Source organism: Echiichthys vipera (genome assembly GCF_963691815.1).
Source record: "Echiichthys vipera genome assembly, chromosome: 4".
In the NCBI taxonomy this organism is placed as follows: Eukaryota; Metazoa; Chordata; class Actinopteri; order Perciformes; family Trachinidae; genus Echiichthys; species Echiichthys vipera.
In genome coordinates this window covers 31,155,983-31,179,090 of record NC_139829.1, presented here as the reverse complement: position 1 = coordinate 31,179,090, position 23,108 = coordinate 31,155,983, and the positions used below count along the sequence as shown (strand labels likewise).

The window sequence follows — 23,108 nt, the reverse complement described above, 5'->3', positions numbered from 1 at the left end:
TCCCATCCTTCATGATACACTTGCAGTTGTTGACTTTGAAGCAGCCCGACTTCTTAACGGAGCTGGGACGAGGCGAGAGAGAGAAGGAAACCGCGTTCAAACAAACTATGAGCCTGAGGAAGAGCGTCTGAAGGCTCATGGTGACAGTGAGCAGCTGTGCACGGGGCAGAGACACTGTTGTTAGGGAACTACAGAGCGGCTGACAGCGTGGTGATGGGAGGAAAGTAATTAGAACAAAGGTGATTGGTATGCCGGGCATTCCTCAGGCCCACGGGGCTCAGACCAGGCGTGCATACGGAGCTACAGCAGCACCAGGAAGGTTAGGCCTCCAAAATACAATTTAGCTTTGAAAAAAAGTAAAACAAAGGCATTAAAATCTTTTTTATTTTTTATTTTTATTTGGGTATTTGTTGCATTGCGGTGTCCTTCTGCGTCGAGGCGTCGAGGCTTCGAAGCGCGTACCGATGTTTGTGTGTGGTGGCGTTCAATGCCTTACGAGCCGCCTGTACTGCGTGGCTTATTCATGAAATGGTTCAAGAATGGTTCGAAGTCTAACGGGGTAACGATAAACGCACTGTTACTTTTCTCTGTACCACAGCTGAGACATGTGGAGTTCCTCAGGGGTCAGTCCTCGGACCCCTTCTGTTTTAACTCATATTTGCTGCCTTTGGGTCAAATTCTGCAGAATTCTGATCAAATATCATAGTTTACGCGGATGACACACAGGTGTATCTCGCACTTTCTCCAGACGACTGCAGTCCAGTAGAGTCATCGTGTCAGTGTTTAGAGCAAGTCAAACATTGGATGGAGCACATTAGCAGGCTGGATTCAAGGCTATTCAATTAGCATAACAGAGCTAACGCTAACACGGTGTGTTCCTAAACCATCTGTTGGTTCAGTTGATGGAAAGGCGATCTTGTTACTATGGAAACACCACCACATGAATGAATGACCGCAGTCCAGGTCCAGATGACGGAGTTAGCATGCTAATGATGCTAATCCTGACGTTTACATCTGTTCTCTCAACTTGATCCAATAATATTCTCCTCTGGGAGCCGCCATCTTGTCAGACTTTGACTCCTCCTCATTTCCTCTGACCATAAAAGGGCATGTATGTGACGCTGGGGCGGAGGGAGATACACCGGTCTGGGTGACGTTTACAGAATTAGCCACATTAGGACACATTAGCTCCACCGCCCATGAGCTAGGCTAATAGAACAGGTTCAAGGCTATTGAATTAGCATAACAGAGCTAACGCTAACACGGTGTGTTCCTAAACCATCTGTTGGCTCAGTCGATCCTAGAGCAAACCATCTTGTTACTATGGAAACACCACCACATGAGTGAGTTAGCATGCTAATGATGCTAATCCTGACAACTAGCCTGCGAGAAGAAGTGAGGGCCAGAGGCTAGTTAAACCTTAAACAGGTTTAATGATGCTGTGTAAACGGCTGTTTAACATGGGGCTCAATGAGAAACTGCTCTGTTATGAAACCTGCCCCTAGTGGACACTCAGAGAACTGCAGTTTTGAACCCGAAACAGGAAGTCGCTCTCTGTGGGCGGGGCTTGGTAAATGCACATAAATAAATTGGTGGATTATTTCAAACAAACAGGATTAAACTAAAGGATTTGGTGTAGTTCTCACTAACAGACGCTAGGGGGCGGCAGTTCGCCACAGCTGCGTCGAGTCTGCAAAACCAAAGAAGAAGAAGAAAGTTTTGAGAAAAAAACAGGAAGTGACGTATGACCGTTGGAGAGGCAGGCAACATGGCGCCTCTGGACCTGGATAAATATGCAGAGATCGCCAAACAGTGTAAATATCTCCCGGAGAACGACCTCAAGGTAAGCGGGACGTCACCGGGGCGGGTCGGTTACCGGCGGGTTATTACGGGGTGTTGTTGTGACAGCGTCGTTAACCGTTAGCTAACGTTAGCCGAGCTAGCTAGCTAGTTAGCTTGTTGACTGTTGTTATCTGTTGGACAGGAAGGAGAGAAACTGTTCAGATTTAACTGGTAAATACAGAGACCTGATCCACCACAAAGTCAGGGACCTGATCCACCACAGAGTCAGGAACCTGATCCACCACAGAGTCAGGGACCTGATCCACCACAGAGTCAGAGACCTGATCCACCACAGAGTCAGGGACCTGATCCACCACAGAGCCAGAGACCTGATCCACCACAGAGTCAGGGACCTGATCCACCACAGAGTCAGGGGCCTGATCCACCACAGAGTCAGGGACCCGATCCACCACAGAGTCAGGGACCCGATCCACCACAGAGTCAGAGACCTGATCCACCACAGAGTCAGGGACGTGATCCACCACAGAGTCAGGGACGTGATCCACCACAGAGTCAGGGACGTGATCCACCACAGAGTCAGGGACGTGATCCACCACAGAGTCAGGGACCTGATCCACCACAGAGTCAGGGACCTGATCCACCACAGAGTCAGGGACCTGATCCACCACAGAGTCAGGGACCTGATCCACCACAGAGTCAGGGACCTGATCCACCACAGAGTCAGGGACCTGATCCACTACAGAGTCAGGGACCTGATCCACCACAGAGTCAGGGACCTGATCTACCACAGAGTCAGAGACCTGATCCACCACAGAGTCAGAGACCTGATCCACCACAGAGTCAGGGACCTGATCCACCACAGAGTCAGAGACCTGATCCACCACAGAGTCAGGGACCTGATCCACCACAGAGTCAGGGACCTGATCCACCACAGAGTCAGGGACCTGATCTACCACAGAGTCAGAGACCTGATCCACCACAGAGTCAGAGACCTGATCCACCACAGAGTCAGGGACCTGATCCACCACAGAGTCAGAGACCTGATCCACCACAGAGTCAGGGACCTGATCCACCACAGAGTCAGAGACCTGATCCACCACAGAGTCAGGGACCTGATCCACCACAGAGTAATTGTAAATATATATATTGTGCTGCCGTGTGTTCAAATCCCTGTCACGCGGACTGACGTGCTGTCTCTCGTCCCTGCAGAGGTTATGTGACTACGTGTGCGACCTCCTGCTGGAGGAGTCCAACGTGCAGCCGGTCTCCACTCCTGTGACGGTGTGTGGGGACATCCACGGGCAGGTAAGGAGCCGCCGGTCAGAGCACCAAGACGCCATAGTGCCCCGCAGGAACCCACAGTGCCCCGCAGGAACCCCTGTCTTTACCCGGTCATACCTGCAGTCCGTAGATCAGACACTTCCTGACCCTTTTGCGGAGAAGCCTCTGTGAAAACGTCTCTGTCCTCTTGCGTATCTCAGCGCTCGGTTGTTGTTCTTTTAATCGTGTCACTCGGGTTAAATCACCATGACGATCAACTCATTAAATCAAATCAAACCAACCTTTATTTTTTTGGCGCTTTTCATACAGAAAAGTATCGCAAAGTGCCGAGTTACAGAGATGTACAGAAAAAGAGAAACATCAAATAAAATCAGGAGAAGAAAAGAACCTTCCCACAGTCGTGCACAGAGACACACACACATGTATGTATACGTTCATACACACACACACAGCCACGCTGACACACAGACACACACACTCACACCTACACAAACACTAGCTGTCACTACAGAGACATGGCCGGGCAGCGAGACCTGAGGTACAGAGGAGGCTAGCGGAAGCTCCCTTTGGTGGGCAACCACACGGGGAGAGATCCCAGTCCAAGGTCACAGAGACCATCGCCACAGAGACCCCCCCAACCCGGGCAGACAGGAGCCTGCGCACCAAGGTGCAGAGCCCTCTAGTGGCCCAGGCCGGAACTGTCCACGGCCAGACCAGAGACAACTCCCAATCCTTTAACCCTTTACTAAAACAGTAAAGGGTAAAAATATGGAGGCTAAAAACACGAGGGACTAAAACATAAAAGCATAAAAGCACAGAGGCTAAAAACATGAACTAGAAAATAAAAGCATAAGAGCATAAGACAAGCATGAAGGCTTACACACAGAGATTAAAACAGTAAAAAAGGATTTAAAAGTGCTCTGATTAGCACTGACTAAAAGAAATCAATCAAAAGCCTGGTTAAAAAGACGGGTCTTTTTAGAAACCTCAACAGTCTCCGCGGCCCTGAGAATCTCTGGCAGGCTGTTCCATAGTGAAACAAATCAGTGAAACAACATTTCACTGATTTGTAATAAAAAAACAACATTTAACTGATGTTTGTGGAGTAGAAGAATAAAATAGAATGTAAATAAAACACTAAATTAAAGGAGAAGAGCCTCAAACTTTACTTTAATCCAATAACTGAGAGTAAACCTCTGATTCACAGGTTTGTTCATTTAACAAAGATTGTTTTTGACGAAGTTGTTGCACTTTTTATAACATAATATTCCCTCTTATGTCGCTGTACGCTTTTATAATTTCCCTTAATGTGATGCTCAGATAACGTTACTTCTCTGTGCGTGTGAGCTTGTCTCTCGTATTCACACCCCGTCTGTTTCTCTTTGTGCCTTCAGTTCTACGACCTCTGCGAACTCTTCCGGACCGGCGGCCAAGTCCCCGACACAAACTACATCTTCATGGTTTGTACTTTCAGATCAGACTGAAGCTGAAAGGTTTAACACGCGTCCTGCTCTGCTCATGCGCTGTCCGTAAACCTCTCTCGCCCGCAGGGGGACTTCGTCGACCGCGGCTACTACAGCCTGGAGACGTTCACCTACCTGCTGGTGCTGAAAGCCAAGTGGCCCGACCGCATCACGCTTCTGCGCGGGAACCACGAGAGCAGGCAGATCACCCAGGTGTACGGCTTCTACGGTAAGATCGGATCCAGGACCAGCTGCAAACACCTCACCCCCTGGACAAGAATCACACCTTTCCATCCACTCTCTTGTGTTTCAGACGAGTGTCAGACCAAGTACGGGAACGCTAACGCCTGGCGTTACTGCACCAAGGTGTTCGACATGTTGACAGTTGCAGCTGTGAGTACTGAAGGGTTCGCTTCGGGTTTATTTGAGGTTGTTCCAGAAGAAAGAAAGACGATGGGACCGGATCCACGACGGCTCTGAGTTCACAGTGTTTTCTAAGTAGATTTTAAAAGGATTCTTGTTGATGTTTAGGGCGCCCTCCCACTGTGCCTCGGTCCCGTGCCCCATGCTTTAGGGTCCTTGTCCCCCCCTCCAGGCCCGTTTGTACTCACACTACCTGGGCCTCGGAGAATGCTTCTTGCTGCCTATACGTCATCACGCCGTAACGCGTCACACGCATTGATGACGTCATGGCGATGCGTGGCTTTGTTTCCAGATCTTTCCGTAGACCTCTGAGTTTTTGTGCGTCTTGTCGACTGTTTTTGAATCTTTTCATCGACCAAATCTGCAGTAAACACTCCACCTCCGCATCACACCAACGTGAACCTTTCACCGCCATTGTTTTAAATGTCCGCGCATGGTCCCTCCTTCTTTTTTCTACGTCCCAACAGGCGCACAGGAAATGACCTCAGAACCGCCGTAGGCCTCGTGCTCGTACACGTGCGCACGCTCGTGCTCGTACACGTGTGCACGCTCATGCTTGTACATGTGCAAACGTGCTTTACTAAAGCCCACCTCTCCCAAACGGGCCGTGGACGGCAAGCGTGCCGCTCCTAGACGTGGTACGGTTGCACTCACACTGGTCAAAGGAACCAGACTTTAGCCCTGAAACGTGCTGGGGCACGGTACGGAGGCACAGTGTGAGTGCGCCCTTTGTCAAAGTCAAAGTCAGTGTGTAGACTAGACATTCATCATGTAGCAGCCGTTAACCGTTTGTTTTCTGTCTTAAACAGCAGCACAACAATCCAGCAGCGTAGTTATTTGATCTCCTCCATCATCTCTGTGTCCGCGGCGTCAAACGCATTAATAACGGAGCCTTTCTCTCCTCAGCTGATGGACGAGCAGATCCTGTGCGTCCACGGAGGCCTCTCCCCGGACATCAAGACTCTGGATCAGATCCGAACCATCGAGCGCAACCAGGAGATCCCCCACAAAGGAGCGTTCTGCGATCTGGTGTGGTCGGACCCCGAAGACGTGGACACCTGGGCCATCAGCCCCAGAGGAGCCGGCTGGCTCTTCGGGGCAAAGGTCACGAATGAGGTAGGTCGCTTTTTCCAGTCACACGAGCGAGTGCGAGTGTCCGCTGAGGTACAGTCCCCACATCCAGATCATTTACTTACTAATGTTGCTAGGGGGAGAAGTTCAGCCATGTTTTTGTTATTTTACATTACCCTCACCTGTGGTCATGAAAGCTGGGTCAGGACCCAAAGAACCAGGAGGGGGTCTGCAGTCTCCCTTAGAGAGAGGGTGAGAAGTTCAGCATCCGTGAGGAACTCGGAGTAGAGCCGCTGCTCCTTTGTGTTGAAAGGAGCCAGTTGAGGTGATTCAGGATCATCTGGTAAGGATGAACCCTGGGCGCCTCCCTAGGGAGGTGTCCCAGGCACGTCCAGCTGGGAGGAGGCCTCGGGGAAGACCCAGGACCAGGTGGAGAGATTAGATCTCCACACTGGCCTGGGAACGCCTCAGGATCCCCCAGTTAGAGCTGGTTAATGTGGCCCGGGAAAGGGAAGTTTGGGGCCCCCTGCTGGAGCTGCTGCGCTTGAGACCCGACCCCGGATAAAAGGCTGAAGATGAGATGAGATGTTGCTTGTGTGTCTCTGGGACTCAAAGTTAGTCAAACACAGTGTGTTTATTCACATCAGTCGTGTTCGTTTGTTTCTCTCTATCTTCCCTCAGTTCGTCCACATCAACAACCTGAAGCTGATCTGCAGGGCGCACCAACTCGTCCACGAGGGCTACAAGTTCATGTTCGACGAGAAGCTGGTCACCGTGTGGTCAGCCCCCAACTACTGCTATCGCTGCGGCAACATCGCCTCCATCATGGTCTTCAAAGACGCCAACACGAGGGAGCCCAAGCTGTTCAGAGCCGTGCCCGACTCCGAGAGGGTCATTCCCCCCCGGACCACGACGCCGTACTTCTTGTGAGCGTAACAAAAGCGAAGCGGGGCAGCCCTTTGTTCAGCGCGCACACGCGGACTCGGACAGCGGCAGCGGCACTGTTCTGTATTGTACATTCAGAGTATTTCCAGCGCGTCTCTCGTCGCCACGTGTCAGTTGTTGTTCCCACTTTAACGCCGTTCTCCCGCAGCTTCAAAGTGCGTTGGCTCGGCGGCATCAAACGCGCCGTCAAAATGTTTTAGAGGAAGGATTCAAATGATACAAGCGACCCTTGTAAAATATTAAATTAATATAAATTCACTCCGCGGAGAGAATGGCAGGTGTAGCGTTATACACCATGTTTTATTTTGTTATGTTTTAAAGCACTGCACAAAAGCATCAAATGCAAATATCCTGACAGATTTCAACGGAGTCATAAACTCGTCATCATGTGATCTTATGAATAAACGTGTAAAGCCGAGCGTTGATGTGTAAAATATGAATTTGTTGGTGTGTCTGTGTCGTTCCGCCCGTGCCACCTTAAATGATTCTCTGTCGTTTCCACATCTGGAATCGGTTCTTGTAATTATTCTGTGTTCTGTTTGTTGCCATGCTGTTTTTTTTTTAATAAAGAAATCCAAAAATCTACAGAAGCTCGTCATAAATACCTGAGTGACGGGGAAAACACACCACGCTTCATCATAATCAATAACTTATATCAGGTAAACAACATTATAGTCCAACGTCGTCCTGTTCACGCCATCAAAACAATGAAAAGAGTTGAGTTTTATGGTTATATTTAAATCACACAGTCAGTCTCTTGTCCATATTTAAGATAAAATAAATATCTGCATCCTTATTGCACGTGTACAATTAGACAAAGTAGATTTTAGTCCTAGTTTGGATGAAAACTGGCGACATATCAATATCATCAGATCTGAGGCTGTTTTTGAGTTTTATTTCCGGTATTTCACGTCACTTCCGTCATGACAGAGTGCTCTTCCGGAGGATCGTGATTGTGTCACTTCCGTCTACGGATCCTATTGGCTACAGCCCACACCTCTCAGTCCTGCTGGCCAATGAGCAAGCGTCACTGCCGTGACGTCATCAGTCATCTGGGGTGATTACGTGTAGCCCGGCTAACAGCTAGCAGCGGCGGCTAACGCTAGCCTGTCAGTTTACACCGACTGACACAACCACAGCTGTTCTTCGAGTGGACGCGGAAAAACGCGCAGTCACCGAGCCCCTGAAAACGCAACGGACTGAAACGTATCAAAGTGGAAACGGTAAGAGAAAGGCGACTTTAGTGAACAAGCTAGCGTTAGCTTAGCTACGGTCGCCCCTGTGGTGTTAACGTCAGCTCTCATTGTTATTATGGTTAAAGCTAACCGGCTAGCTGCCTGTCAGTGTCACAGTGTAACTGTACGTGTCCTCACGGGATTAACACTCATTAAACACGACACACACCGGTGTTTATCAGCTAGCTTAGCCACACATTAGCTAAAGGTTGTCACTGTAGCGGGCTAGCACTGCTAAATGTAAATATATATACACATTTAGAGGTGTGGGGCAGTCTGCAGTGGCTGCATCTGCTGGGAATAACACATTTATCAGCATAAATATATATTTATATATATATGTTTTGTCTCCTAAGCCACAATGACACATCAGTCTGTTTTTACAGTTATTAATCTTTTATTAAACATGTTAAAAATAATAATAATACAAACTCAATAAATTGAATGAGCAGTAAAAAGGACAAACAAGCAAATGGGATCCTCCTTAAAGATAAAAACATCATTCAAATATTAAAGTTCATGTTTAAAAGGGACAGGACTCACTTTTCTTGTCTTGCCCCCTCTTATTATGTATAATTATTGATAATTATGAATCATAAACGATGTAAAAAATCAGTTTAAATCAGCCGCACAAATCACAGCAAAACAAAAACAAAGAGAAGAACAAAACAAAGAGGAATCCAGTGAATCCAGATTAGAGGAATTCACTTTTTTGTGTCTTTAAGAGTTTTTAGTTTTAATATTTTGGTTCATTCTTCGTCTCTTCATCACAGTTGTTCCACAGAAGAACAGCCTTTATTTTGAATATACAGTTTCCTCTTAACTTGCACGTCCAGCTGGGAGGAGGCCTCTGGGAAGACCCAGGACCAGGTGGAGAGATTAGATCTCCACACTGGCCTGGGAACGCCTCAGGATCCCCCAGTTAGAGCTGGTTAATGTGGCCCGGGAAAGGGAAGTTTGGGGTCCCCTGCTGGAGCTGCTGCCCCTGAGACCTGATCCAGGATCAGAGGCTGAAGATGAGATGAGATGTTGGAACAACAAATATAATTTATCAATAAAATACTTTTAAATGATTGCAAGAGTATTTGCTATAAGTGTCCTAAAGAGTTGACAGATTAAACACCTGAGGTCCAGCATGTTATAGCATTGGTCATTAATACGCCAAAACAGCCTGATTATTATAACTATAACTGATTATTATATGATGAGAATAAAGGAAGACAAAAAGATCTTGATCTGGTTGTTGGGCTCATTAAAACATGTGACTGAACTGTGTGCTTCCATGCACATCAGTAACCTGACAATGTCCCGGTTAAAGGAAATAATCAGATCATTGAACGGTAAAATGCTCTGAAAACTTCTTTTTTTCTGGTTTCACCTTCGTCAGAATCACAAACGTGGGGAAAACGGACGACTTTTGGACAGAATTACGTCAGACACAGGTCTTCTTGGTCGTGACGTTGGTTTCCATGGTGGAATCCGCTCTATTGTTGTATTTGCCACGTTGTTTTCAGCTCTGTTGCTTCCTGGTTTATTCTATTTCCGGGTCAAAAGCCACTGCAGCGTAGTGGGGAGCATGCGCAGACGAGAAACCTGATAATAACCGGGGTATTAGAACTCTGAATTTACCTGGGGTACGGTGTTTTCATGGTGTTTGAGAAACTGGAGTCTGACCTTAACCTGAATATAATCAGGTTTTTAAACTGCATGGAAACACACTGGTAGACAAGTAACCACTAAGTATCTCTCTTCTTCTTCTAGCTGTAGCAGAATGGAGTCACCAGTACCAGCTTGTTTTGCGCGGCTCTGCGTAAGGACGCCGCTCTGTTCCAGCGCTCAGAACAAGGAGACATAAACCCCATGCATCGCGTGACGTCACTTACTCTCGAGAAACTGCAAACCGCGCTCAAAAAGAGACACTTGGAGGACGGACATGTTTGCCAAGCTGAAGAAGAAGATCGCGGAGGAGGCAGCCACGGCGCCTCGGAGCGGGGTTCGCATACCGCGCACCATCAGCAAGGAATCCATCACCTCGGTGGGCGCGGACTCCGGGGACGACTTCGTAAGTACTTTGACCTTCGTAAGTACTTTGACTTGTCGCTGATGCTTCCAAATGTCGTGTTGTTTCCCAGATGCTTTGCTTTGTCTTTGGTGCGTATTTAACCATTGTTCACATCTTTTATGCGCTGGTTTTGTTCCTGATTAGAGAAGAAAATAAACATCTCTGTTATCGCCAGAGGAGTTTCTTTGCCCTCATAGAGATGAACCAAACTGTTGTTATAAATCTTTAGGAACGATATCTTCTCGCCAAACCACTAAACTGAGAGTATTGTTAAACATGTGACTGGAATGGGCCGTAACAGCGGCGTCTATAATGGAAAGTCTTGGGTATTAATCTGTAGTGGTCCCAGTCACACCTGCTGTTAAAGTGTACTGAAGTACGACACACACACAGCCAAGAATTGAGGACAGGCTTTGATTTACAGGTATTTAAATCACTCCCTTTGGCAAAATTTGCCGTTTTGAAACCACAATAGGTGACCTACGGGAGTCCTGTAGATCCGATGACAAAATATTTTGAGGGGGTGGACTAACCTGACTCCTCCAGATGGACTGGTTCTCATTTTCTCAGCATATCCAACTGAACTCTGGTTTGGAGATCTTTTGGGAAGGGGAGAAAATACTGATTCTATCAGCCAAAACATTGTCTAAAGAGCCCCCCTAGGAGCCAAACGTGTGCTAAAGTGTTCTCTAGGAGCTAAAACATGTGTTAAAGTGTCCTCTAGGAGCCAAAACTTGTGCCAAAGTGTCCTCTAGGAGCCAAAACTTGTGCTCAAGAGCCCTCTAGGAGCCAAAACATGTGCTAAAGAGCCCTCTAGGAGCCAAACATGTGCTAAAGTGTCCTCTAGGAGCTAAAACATGTGTTAAAGAGCTCTCTAGGAGCCAAAACGTGTGCTAAAGTGTCCTCTAGGAGCCAAACGTGTGCTAAAGTGTCCTCTAGGAGCCAAAACGTGTGCTAAAGTGTCCTCTAGGAGCCAAAATGTGTGCTAAAGTGTCCTCTAGGAGCCAAAATGTGTGCTAAAGTGTCCTCTAGGAGCCAAAGCATGTGTTGAAGTTTCCTCTAGGAGCCAAAACATGTGCTAAAGTGCCCTCTAGGAGCCAAACGTGTGCTAAAGATCCCTCGAGGAGCCAAAATGCGTGTGACGTGCTAACAGCGTGGAGGCAAAGCTCAGAAAGGAAACAACATGTGGGTAAAGGAGATTTTCCCTTTGTGTTTAACGTGAATTTACGGATCAAAGGCCCAATTTCAGGAGCCCGGTCCGGATTCAACAGAAGGATCCAGAGAACAAAGAGTTAGTGAGCGGCTTGCTCCATAGCTGCTCATCTCATCCGTGGAAGCCTCCATGTTGTTCACACTCAACAGTCTCTTCTGTTTCACTTCAATCCACCAAAGAAACCAACGCTGATTGGTTCAAACTGCTCAAACTTCTCCAGATTTTCTCCTCCGCACGTTTCCAGACTGTTCTGAGAGGGAAACACGACGGCGCTCAGAGATCAGGACGGACTCAGGACCTGTTTCCATGCCTGGATTTAATAAATCAACATTATAATCGTGCTATTTTCCAACTCTCTGTGGTTCTGGATTGTTGATTTAAGCCCGTCGCTGCAGCTGCAGGAACAGGGCCTGGGCGTGACTGACTTTGTCTTCTGTTGGTTGATTGTAACAGGATACGTCTCACGCTAAAGTCTAAAGACCAACCAGTCGAACATGAATCACTGTTGGTTCATGTCGCTCGTCCCAACAGAACATCCTCACACAGTCCCTCTTTCTGGTTCTGCAGGGCCCAGTGACGCTTTCAGGGGGTTGTTGATCTTTTCCCATAATGGCTTTAAGTGAAATGATCATATCTCGTATCTAAGCTCGGTTCATGAGCGCAGCATAGGAGCAGCCGGACTCCTGAGGCTGTCGTGTCGTCTCAGTTACACTCGGCTACATTATTTAGTGGAGTCACAGAGGAGCAGCACTGCAAACACGTGACGGTGTGTTTCTGGTTCAGTGCATACGTAACAGTGAGGGTGTTAGAGTCCACTTGTTTCCATTAGGGCTGTTTGATACGGACACGACCTTTGAGCCTGATATGAATCATTATAGTTCCATCCATCTTCAGCCTCTTGTCCCTGTCGGGGTCGCCGGGGGGCTGGAGCCGATCCCAGCTGACATCGGGCGTGAGGCGGGGTCCACCCTGGACAGGACGCCAGTCTATCACAGGACACATAGAGACGAACAGAGACAGACAACCATTCACACCTACGGGTGATTTAGAGTCATCAATGAACCGAACACCTGCACGTCTTTGGACTGTGGGAGGAAACCGGAGAACCCGGAGAAAACCCACGCAGACACGGGGAGAACATGCAAACTCCACACAGAAGGGCCCCAGCCGGGATTCAAACCAGGAACCCTCTCGCTGTGAGGCGACAGTGCCACTATATCATAGTCCAAATTAAATAAGTCTTTACAACTTTAGTGCAAAGTGAACGTAACGTGCACGGAGCTGAACTTAAAGTGTGAATATTCCTGTAATGCTGATTTTTCAATATTGTGTGTGTGTGTGTGTGTGTGTGTGTGTGTGTTTTTTCAGGCGTCTGACGGCAGCAGCTCCAGGGACGACCTGCCTGCACAGCTTCTCAGAAGGAATGATCAGATCCGGAAGCTGGAGGCCAAACTCTCAGGTAGGACATGTCTGAGTAAGGCCCCGTCCCCGGGGAGACGCGTTCACTGTAACCGTGTGTTTTGTCCTCCTGCTCGGTACGACCGCTCACCTTTCCTTCAGGTGGCTAACGTGACTCTGCACCCGTAGAAAAGGTTAAAGGATGCACATTCTCACGCCGCCTCTTAACCACGATGGTTTGCTCAGATCAGAAAACCATGAACAGTTTGACCTTCCATTATTTCTCAATCATGTTTTCCCTTTTGCTTTCTCCCTCTCCTTTTGTTCACCCTCTCTCTTTACCCTCACCTGCCGGTTCCTCCCCCCCCCGTTTGTGTTTTGTGTGTGTGTGTGTGTGTGTGCGTGCGTGTGTGTGAATGGGTGATACCCCATCTCATCGCCCCACTCCCCAACACTAGACTACGCTGAGCAGCTGCGAATTATGCAGAAGACCAAGGACAAGCTTGAAATTGCATTAGAAAAGCATCAGGATTGTACGTACCTCTCCTCTCCTCCACTTAGCTTCCTCTCTCTCATCTGTCCGTCTGCTGTAATAACCATCACCCCGTGTATCATCACTTCCTGCCATGACGCTGAGCTAACGACACGGGCTTTAGGGGTTTGTTGTGGGAGCGCTGAATGCTTTTGATCTTTTCCACTGGTCTTTTTCAGCACACGTACGCTTCGTCTGCTCCTTTGGTGGTTCTCTCACTTTCTCTCAGTTTGCCCCGCACAACTTCTTAACTTCCTGAATTTCCTCCAATGCGCGGTGACGGCTCCTAGAGACACATGACCAGAAACATTAGGTCAGGATTATTGAGACAATGATTACAGCCACATGCATGATTTAATTATCAACCTGTCTTATAGCTGTGTTGCCAAAACATGTGCTAAAGTGTCCTCTAGGAGCCTAAACATGTGCTAAAGTGCCCTCTAGGAGCCTAAACGTGTGCTAAAGTGCCCTCTGGGAGCCAAACAAGCTAAAGTGTCCTCTAGGAGCCTAAACGTGTGTTAAAGTGCCCCCTAGAAGCCTAAACGTGTGCTAAAGTGTCCTCTAGGAGCCAAAACGTGTGCTAAAGTGTCCTCTAGGAGCATAAACGTGTGCTAAAGTGTCCTCTAGGAGCATAAACGTGTGTTAAAGTGTCCTCTAGGAGCATAAACGTGTGCTAAAGTGTCCTATAGAAGCCTAAACGTGTGCTAAAGTGCCCTCTAGGAGCCAAAATGTGTGCTAAACTGTCCTCTAGGAGCATAAACGTGTGCTAAAGTGCCCTCTAGGAGCCTAAACATGTGCTAAAGAGCCCTCTAGAAGCCAAACAAGCTAAAGTGCCCTCTAGGAGCCTAAACGTGTGCTAAAGTGTCCTCTAGGAGCATAAACGTGTGTTAAAGTGTCCTCTAGGAGCATAAACGTGTGCTAAAGTGTCCTATAGAAGCCTAAACGTGTGCTAAAGTGCCCTCTAGGAGCCAAAATGTGTGCTAAACTGTCCTCTAGGAGCATAAAAGTGTGCTAAAGTGCCCTCTAGGAGCATAAACGTGTGCTAAAGAGCCCTCTTGGGAGTGAAACGAGTGCTAAAGAGCCCCTCTTGGGAGCCATAACGTGTGCTAAAGTGTCCTCTAGGAGCCAAAACATGTGCTAAAGAGCCCTCTAGGAGCTTAAACATGTGCTAAAGTGTCCTCTAGGAGCCAAACGTGTGCTAAAGTGCCCTCTAGGAGCCAAACGCGTGCAAAAGTGCCCTCTTCAATGGCGAGGATGTGCCGTATGTGCCCTTTTTTCCCTCTCTGCCCCTCCCCTGTCCTCTGCTCGCCACTGATTGGACATGTGGGGTCAACAGCAGGTCGACATGAGCATAGACAGAGCATCTTCTGTAAACGCGGTGCTTCATGCTCCCCAGAGGATGCACCATTTCCATTGCGGGTGCTCCACCTGCATCTAGTGCCACCATCATAAACCTTTTTATCTGAATGAACCCACCGCGCCCCGCTCACAGCAGACTGTAAAGGTTTAGTTCACGATAAAGAACGACTGATGATCGAGCTGTAAACCTAAGAACAGTCGTCTTTAGTACGTCGTTGCTTCTGTCTGCTACTAAAGTAATGCAGTTGTGATGAACACACACACACACACACACACACACAGACATCGCAGCGTCAGCTTTAGTAACGTGTGTTTTCAGTTTGTGTCCGTTGCCATGCATCACTCGTCTTTGCCTGTCTCTGCTTCTGGGATGAACACGCCTCTGAATCCGACTCTAACTCCTCACAGCTACTAACGGTGCCGCTCTCTGTGCTGTGTGATCGCCGTTCTCTTTGGTTGCATACAAACCTCTCCGTATGGTTTCCATCTTTCCCCTTTTCTCTCTCTCTTCCTCTCCTTCGCTGCCCAGTGTCCATCAAGAAGCTGCAGGACCAGAATGAGTCTCACCAGGCCAGCAGAGCCAAGATGGCCGAGGGGATGGCGTCAGCGCTGGAGAAGAAGGATCAGGTAAACGCGGCTCTGCTCACGCTCGTTGCACACGTCTGATCCGCGGCTCATCATTGATCTTTCTCTCCTCCACCTCAGGAATGGATGGAGAAGATGACGGACGTGGAGAGGGTGAGTCTCTGAAGCCTCTTTAGTGACTTTTTGGAGATTTTAAAAGTGTCTGTAAACCTAAAATAGAAGAATCAAACTGTGCAAGACTCTTAACAGGGCGTTCACACGACATTACAATCGCTTGAGACACTTGTTGTTTCGTGTCACTATTTGCGTCATTCACACTTTTGCGATAGGTGTTCCTCACACACCTCAACGGCAAACACACACGCAAAGACGTGCACGTTGCATGAATTAGTTTCTAACCACATTAAATATTAAGACAATGGCCTAAGCCAGGGGTGTCAATCTCAGGCCCGTGGGCCAAATCTAATCATCAATATGAAATGGTTCCACTGAAATGTGTGCGGTGTGGTGTGGTTGTAGCATCTCCACAGTGCGGTGTCAGTGTCGGAGTCTGTGTCTGGCTGCATTAGCTCATCATTCTGGGAGAGGCTCATCTGTTTTTCTTTACATCAGTCACAGTCTGGGCTTTACCCCAGCACTGTACATCCGTAAACCAGATTAGTTGTGGTGTGAAAGGAAAAGCAGACCAACCATGTGACTTTAGGGTAGTTGATGTGTGATTTTAACGTTTAATTAAAGAATAATCTGCTGATTGTGGATTGTTTGGAGAGTCTCCTGATCTAGGCTGTAAGAGACATATAAGATGTGTTTCCATTAGACTCGAACACCCGGAATGAGGCGGGTCTATCTCTCCAAAGGGCCCCTTATATGCAATTATGTGACAAGTGGTGGAACAGACGCCACAACAACACGGTGAAGTAGAGTCGACACTGTTATCCAGTGGTGAAGAGGAACACAGAGCAGGAAATGATCTGTGCACTCAGTCCCCACTCAGCGGGACTTGAGCGTGTCGCCCAGGTTTATTAACAGCCGCTGAAGTAAACCTTCATTTGTTTTATCCGCCCGAGACTCTGACGTGACGTCTTCCTGCAGCGCCTGTCCCCCTTCAGAGCTGCGTGCATTGATTACATTGATTACACCTTTGCTCCATTACTGCTCACTTACTGCTCACTTACTCTCTCTCCTCTTCTGTCCGTTTAAAGAACATGAGAAAGTGACAAAAGCTAAAGGGAAACTGTTGTTTTTTCCTGGGTCTGAACCAAACAGCAGCGGACACCAGGTGTAAAAGCACACTGAAAATGCACAATGCACGTGTACGTTGGTGTAACTGTTGTGTTTGTTTAGGAGAAGGCCTCCCTGTCGGCCCGGATAGAGGAGATGATGGAGCAAAGCTTAGCGCTCTTCCAGAAACGGGATGACCTGGATGAACTGGAGGGTTTTCAGCAGCAGGAGCTCGCTAAAGTTAAACACATGGTGCGTACGTGTGGGGCTGCGGTGTGAGTGCAGTGCAGGTTAGGAGAGTCTGAGGGCGGCCTCCCACTGTGCCTCCGTCCCGTGCCCCGTGCTTTAGGGTCCTTGTCCCCCCCTCCAGGCCCGTTTGTACTCACACTACCCCGGCCTCGGAGAATGCTTCTTGCTGCCTATTCGTCATCACGCCGTAACACGTCACACGCATTGATGACGACATGGCGATGCGTGGCTTTGTTTCCAGATCTTTCCGTAGACCTCGGAGTTTTTGTGCGTCTTGTCGACTGTTTTTGGTTCTTTTCATCGACCAAATCTGCAGTAAACACTCCACCTCCGCATCACACCAACGTGAACCTTTCACCGCCATTGTTTTAAATGTCCGCGCATGGTCCCTCCTTCTTTTTTCTACGTCCCAACAGGCGCACAGGAAATGACCTCAGAACCGCCATAGGCCTCGTGCTCGTACAAGTGCAAGCGTGCCGCTCCTAGACGCGGTACGGTTGCACTCACACTGGTCAAACGAACTAGACTTTAGCTGTGAAACGTCCTGGGGTACGGTACGGAGGCACAGTACGGAGTGCGCCCTAAGTCTGTGTGTGTGAAAAGCACTTAGTTTGTTTCCCCCGGGTTCATAGCAGCACTTTCTTTAGTGCATCCATTATGATTCATTTCCCATTTGTATCAGTTGCTGAAGAAGGAGGAGCAGCTGAGTCGGCAGGACCAGGAGCTCCAGCAGAAGGAGGCTGAAGTGCAGTCGGCGATGAAAGGGCTGACGGAGGCTCGAGGGAAACTCAAGACTCTGGAGCAGCAGCACGCGGAGAGCTGCAGACTCAACACTGAGCTGGAGATTGAGCGGTAAGAAGGAGGGAGGGGCGGTTTCAGTAACTTCAGTATTCGAATACTCACATTACCTGACGAACGAGTCCTCGGGTCCTCGTGCCGTCCCGGGTAAGAAGGAATGCAACAGGCAGCTGCTTCTTTAAGCTTCAGTGTGAAAAATCAGCTAAAAATACAAACCACATAACCCGGCACGACGGGGGTTTGCCTGTTAAATCTAGAAATCGAGAAGAGCATATCGCCATTTACCTGGCGAGGGAGATACCAGGTACCAGGGCGAGGCTTAACCACTGCACTCCGGTTGAGCCGACCTCTGCGAATTCCCCAAATGTGGGAATTTCGATTGCATAATTTACGGTAGTGGGGGCCTGCGTTCACGCTCTCCCCTGATTTTGGGGCGGCAGTAGCTCAGTCCATAGGTGACTTGGCTGGGAACCGGAGGGTCGCTGGTTCGAGTTCCTGTGTGGACCATGAATGGAGCATGGACTGGTGGCTGGAGAGGTGCCAGTTCACCAAACCTACTCATTGACTGTGTGCAGAGAGGAGCTGCTGCTGCTCAGAGAGGAGGCAGACGAGAAGATGAGGGAGCTGGAGGGACGATGCCAGGAGCTGCAGTCCGTCGTCCAGCAGGTCTCCGATGACTTCCAGAAGGTCAGTCCTGGACACACGCCACACTCTGCTGCTGCTTCTTCTTTTACAACTCACTGATATTAGTGTTCAAGAGGTCTTTATTGTCCCCAGAGGGCAGTTTACGGTGCAGCCAGCAGCTAAAAAACTAAATCTTCCAGTATTGGCACTAAGTGGAGAATAGGAACTAATAAGCTGATGCTTCTTATATGTTATATATAATATAGTTTTCACATGTTTGCATTCATTCTACAGTATAATTCTGAACGCAGGTTATTAAAGCAGCTGTGTGTGAGTGAAGCTTGTGAACCGTGTGTTTCAGTCGCAGAGCACGGCGTCTACTCTAGAGAGGTCCCTCCAGGAGCTGCAGGCTGAACACGACGCTCTGAGGCTGCAACAACAAAAGGTCAGAATGGGATCAAGCTGGGACTCTGCATTCAGGCGTCTGGGCTAAAATGCAGTTGATGGTGTAACACACACTGTTTGACTACAGCCGGGAGTGACGGCCGTGTTGTGAGGGGGTCAGAGAACAACCCACCACGTCGTCTGCTCGTTGCTGACGTTTGTTTCTTTGTTAAAAACGCTTCAGTAAAAACAAAGAACATAGAGTTTTATTAAAGCATGCGTCAGCTGTATGCTCTGACTCTATGGTTTAAGTGTAACAGGAAATAGACGGAGCCACACTTAGACAGATGTTTATGCAACATAGGTTCTTTCATCCACCAGTTTCATATATCTCATCAGGCTCTTAGGGCGCCCTCCCACTGTGCCTCCGTCCCGTGCCCCGTGCTTTAGGGTCCTTGTCCCCCCCTCCAGGCCCGTTTGTACTCACACTACCTGGGCCTCGGAGAATGCTTCTTGCTGCCTATACGTCATCACGCCGTAACACGTCACACGCATTGATGACGTCATGGCGATGCGTGGTTTTGTTTCCAGATCTTTCCGTAGACCTCTGAGTTTTTGTGCGTCTTGTCGACTGTTTTTGAATCTTTTCATCGACCAAATCTGCAGTAAACACTCCACCTCCGCATCACACCAACGTGAACCTTTCACCGCCATTGTTTGAAATGTCCGCGCATGGTCCCTCCTTCTTTTTTCTACGTCCCAACAGGCGCACAGGAAATGACCTCAGAACCGCCGTAGGCCTCGTGCTCGTACACGTGCAAACGTGCTTTACAAAAGCCCACCTCTCCCAAACGGGCCGTGGACGCCAAGCGTGCCGCTCCTAGGCGCGGTACGGTTGCACTCACACTGGTCAAAGGAACCAGACTTTACCCGTGAAACGTGTTTGGTCACGGTACGGAGACACAGTGTGAGTGCGCCCTTAGAGTAACAGTATTAACAGATCAGCTGGAAGCCTGTTTCATGTCTCCCCTTGTCATCGTCAGGCTGCTGTAACAGAGGAGGACAAAGAACGCTTGTTAGTGGACCTCCAGAAGAAAGTGACGTCCCTGGAGAGACGGCTGCAGGGGAACCTGAGCCAGGACGAGCATCTGCAGGAGTTCCTCCAGGAGGTGAAGAACATCTAGAGCAGGGCTCAGTTTAGACCAAACGACTCCTTCCAAACTGTCAAATACAGAAGATGAACCGCACCACACACTACAGTACTGACTTTCTCTCATTCAGTCATTTAAGCTCGGTGAGTCCAGTGATTATCATTCAATGAATGAAGTGGATGAAGTCTAAGAAAGTCAGTTTTGACCATGATCATTTCAGGTATGTTTAGTGAAAAAACAGCATAATTACATTGATCATCATCAGAAAGTATTCATAACTAATGTGGAGCTTAGGGCTAATCCATGTCTTCATGATTAACCCCTCAGTTTAAAGGCCTAGCCCCCCCCCCCCCCCCCCCCCATGGACCGTACCATCCCATGGACCGTACCATCCCATGGAACATGCCATCTTTAATTGTCATCAATCGATCTTTACAAGTTATTTCCCAGATCACTGTCATATATAACTACACCACATCTACCCCCCCCTTAAAGGCAGCCATCAGCACATTAATCCAGAGACGCCTGTACAAACCCATCTCAACCACACTTATGGTTTAGTCCGGGCACTTTTAAAGCCCGCCTGACACAAGGCTCGGGTCCTTCGTAGTGTAGGTTTGGTCCTACAGATGTTAACTGTAGTTCAGCGTGTGCACCCACCAAGCTAACGATAGTACGCCACCTGGCTAACGTGTGCTATGTGTGTACTGAATGATGGTGTGGTGTTTTACCAGTGGCAGGGGAAACTGCCTCTGTCCCTGTTCTGGGGAATGATATATAACATACACTAAAGTCTGGTTGTTTTGCCTTTTCAGAAGTGCAGCCTGGAGCAAAGTCTGGAGGAGACCAGAGCGGAGCTGCTGCTGGTTCGGACAAACCACGCTGACACCGTCAGCTCTCTGGAGACGCAGGTACACCCCCGCATCTGCTAACTCCACCCACACCTGAACCTTTATCACCATTTAAAAGCAGTATTCCATTAGATTGGGGTCAGAGGTCGGAGGTGGGGCCATGACGCCGTCCTTTAACAAAGTCTGAGCTTTCACCGTCCAGACCACAACGCCATGGGGGGCGTTTACAATCCTTACACACTGGGACTTGGTCTCTAAAGATCCTGTTTTCAGGCTCCGATAACTAACCAGACTAAACCAGACTGATCCATAGTGAAGTTGTGCAGTTACAGGAAGACGCGTCTCCGTGTGGACATGTCCTTAGAACAGATGTGGTCAAAAGAAGAAGAGTTCTTAGTGCAGGTAATACATCTGTGACAGACTGACCCTGCAGCTGTGTGCTTCCTGTCTGATCCAGGTTTCCAGAATGAGCTGCAGCATCACGGAGCTGCAAACCCTCCTGCGACACAAGGACGACTCCTCCAGGGCCTACAGAGAGAGAACAGACACACAGGTGGGCGACCAGACACACTGCTGCTACAGTAACAGATAATGAAAGGATTAAAGGACTCTAATCAACTTCTGAAGCTTTGTTCATGAACAAAATCACAAGGAAGCGTCCAGGAAAGACTCTCTGGGGAGAGAGCTTACAACAGGGAAACACTAGGCAATGGCCACCTGATGGTTAATTGAGGATCCCCATTAGCTGTTTGAAATGTAATTTAAGTGTAAGATTTGTTGCTATTATACCATTAAGATATTTAAAACCAGTCGATTACTTATAACCCACTCAGAAACAGCATCTATGTCCTTTAAGGACGCCCTCCCACTGTTCCTCCGTCCCGTGCCCCGTGCTTTAGGGTCCTTGTCCCCCCCTCCAGGCCCGTTTGTACTCACACTACCTGGGCCTCGGAGAATGCTTCTTGCTGCCTATACGTCATCACGCCGTAACACGTCACACGCATTGATGACGTCATGGCGATGCGTGGCTTTGTTTCCAGATCTTTCCGTAGACCTCTGAGTTTTTGTGCGTCTTGTCGACTGTTTTTGAATCTTTTCATCAACCAAATCTGCAGTAAACACTCCACCTCCGCATCACACCAACGTGAACCTTTCACCGCCATTGTTTTAAATGTCCGCGCATGGTCCCTCCTTCTTTTTTCTACGTCCCAACAGGCGCACAGGAAATTACCTCAGAGCCGCCGTAGGCCTCGTGCTCGTACGCGTGTGCACGCTCGTGCTCGTACACGTTTAAACGTGCTTTACTAAAGCCCACCTCTCCCAAACGGGCCGTGGACGGCAAGCGGCACGCTCCTAGACGCGGTACAGTTGCACTCACACTGGTCAAAGGAACCAGACTTTAGCCATGAAACCTGTTTGGGCACGGGACGGAGGACCAGTGGGAGTGCGCCCTAAGAGGCCAAATACCTAACCTGATAATATGTCGAATGAATGAGTGAAAGCTTTATTTAAAATATTTAAAATAAAAATCATACAATAAAATCTGAAGGAACAGTGTTTAATACAGTGATATTTTTGGTTCCACACTTTGTTAAGAGAGTGTCTGATGACGTTGCTCACAGCGTGGGAGTCCGCTCACAGTGGATTATTCTACCACTTTGTGTTTTTCAGATCAGTAATTTGGAGCAGAAAGTGTCGGAGAGTAACGAGAGACTGAAGAGTGCAGAGCAACAGATCACAGAGAAACAGCAGCACATGGAGAAACTGGTGAGTACCACAGGAGGAGTCTATCTTTACACAGAAACAGGTTCAGAGTCGACAGAACCTCTGAACCTCTGTCTGAATAATCCTCAGCAATCTGTGAGAAATGCTACAAACCTGTCCCCGTTTGTAACAAGCATTATATAAGAAATGATGCTTATGTCTAACTATGCATTCGTGTGTGTGTGTGTGTGTGTGTCTGTGTGTGTGTTCAGCGCGGAGAGTGGAGTGCAGAGAAGGCCTTTGTGGATCAGCAGGTGTGTCTGTTGGAGCAGCAGAGTCAGGAGACGACCCGCCGCCTGGAGGAGAGCGTCCAGTCTTTACACGCGGAGCGACAGACGCTGCAGGACAGGGTGGTAGGTTCCCTACACTACCATGCAGTAGAGATATTCATGTTCATATCAGACTTATTTGCATGACAGATCAGAAACCTATATAACGTAGCAGTACAAAACATTATCAGATGATTAGAAATAAATAAAAAACTGTATCAAATACCCTAAACAACAACAACAGGGGCAGCAATAACAGTGGCACTTTCACAGGTGTTTCCCACCAATGAGGAATGTTTACACCGTTCGTTCCTCTGCATTTATGACGAAATGACAGATGCACACTGGCTTTTCTCCCCGCGTTGATGTGGTTTGGAGGATAAGGAGAGATGGAAAACTCTGGAAATATTATATTATTTTTCAAATA

The 23,108-nt window shown here is 48.4% G+C and overlaps 2 protein-coding genes across 3 annotated transcripts in view; both read left to right on the top strand.

The window, feature by feature from the left end:
- Positions 1–1,747: 1,747 nt before the first annotated feature.
- On the top strand, positions 1,748–7,565 carry LOC310946278 (serine/threonine-protein phosphatase 6 catalytic subunit). The gene is made up of 7 exons (XM_083912716.1): positions 1,748–1,843; positions 3,013–3,108; positions 4,479–4,544; positions 4,635–4,776; positions 4,861–4,940; positions 5,877–6,086; positions 6,723–7,565. Exons 1-7 carry the CDS (start codon positions 1,769–1,771, stop codon positions 6,969–6,971), a joined length of 918 nt encoding a protein of 305 aa, XP_083768842.1. The 5' UTR covers positions 1,748–1,768; the 3' UTR covers positions 6,972–7,565.
- Positions 7,566–8,118: 553 nt separating this feature from the next.
- golga1 (golgin A1) overlaps positions 8,119–23,108 on the top strand; it is a 21,854-nt gene continuing 6,864 nt past the window's right edge. The window contains exons 1-15 of one of the 2 annotated variants that reach the window (XM_083911854.1): positions 8,119–8,209; positions 9,983–10,283; positions 12,865–12,955; positions 13,353–13,427; positions 15,315–15,412; positions 15,491–15,523; positions 16,715–16,843; positions 17,523–17,692; positions 18,214–18,325; positions 18,624–18,707; positions 19,690–19,815; positions 20,613–20,708; positions 21,106–21,201; positions 22,320–22,415; positions 22,625–22,765. In XM_083911854.1, coding sequence (XP_083767980.1) covers positions 10,155–10,283; positions 12,865–12,955; positions 13,353–13,427; positions 15,315–15,412; positions 15,491–15,523; positions 16,715–16,843; positions 17,523–17,692; positions 18,214–18,325; positions 18,624–18,707; positions 19,690–19,815; positions 20,613–20,708; positions 21,106–21,201; positions 22,320–22,415; positions 22,625–22,765 — 1,476 coding nt within the window. In that variant the 5' untranslated portion in view covers positions 8,119–8,209; positions 9,983–10,154. The remainder of the gene's footprint in view (positions 8,210–9,982; positions 10,284–12,864; positions 12,956–13,352; positions 13,428–15,314; positions 15,413–15,490; positions 15,524–16,714; positions 16,844–17,522; positions 17,693–18,213; positions 18,326–18,623; positions 18,708–19,689; positions 19,816–20,612; positions 20,709–21,105; positions 21,202–22,319; positions 22,416–22,624; positions 22,766–23,108) is intronic. The other variant, XM_083911855.1, reaches the window with a different exon arrangement.

What these genes read in the sequence shown, in the direction of transcription:
- LOC310946278 (XM_083912716.1), top strand. Translation starts at nt 1,769, where the DNA reads ATGGCGCCTCTGGACCTGGATAAATATGCAGAGATCGCCAAACAGTGT. An exon ending in ACACAAACTACATCTTCATG is followed by an intron (nt 4,545 to 4,634) that starts GTTTGTACTTTC and finishes TCTCGCCCGCAG; the next exon opens with GGGGACTTCGTCGACCGCGG. An exon ending in CCAGGTGTACGGCTTCTACG is followed by an intron (nt 4,777 to 4,860) that starts GTAAGATCGGAT and finishes CTTGTGTTTCAG; the next exon opens with ACGAGTGTCAGACCAAGTAC.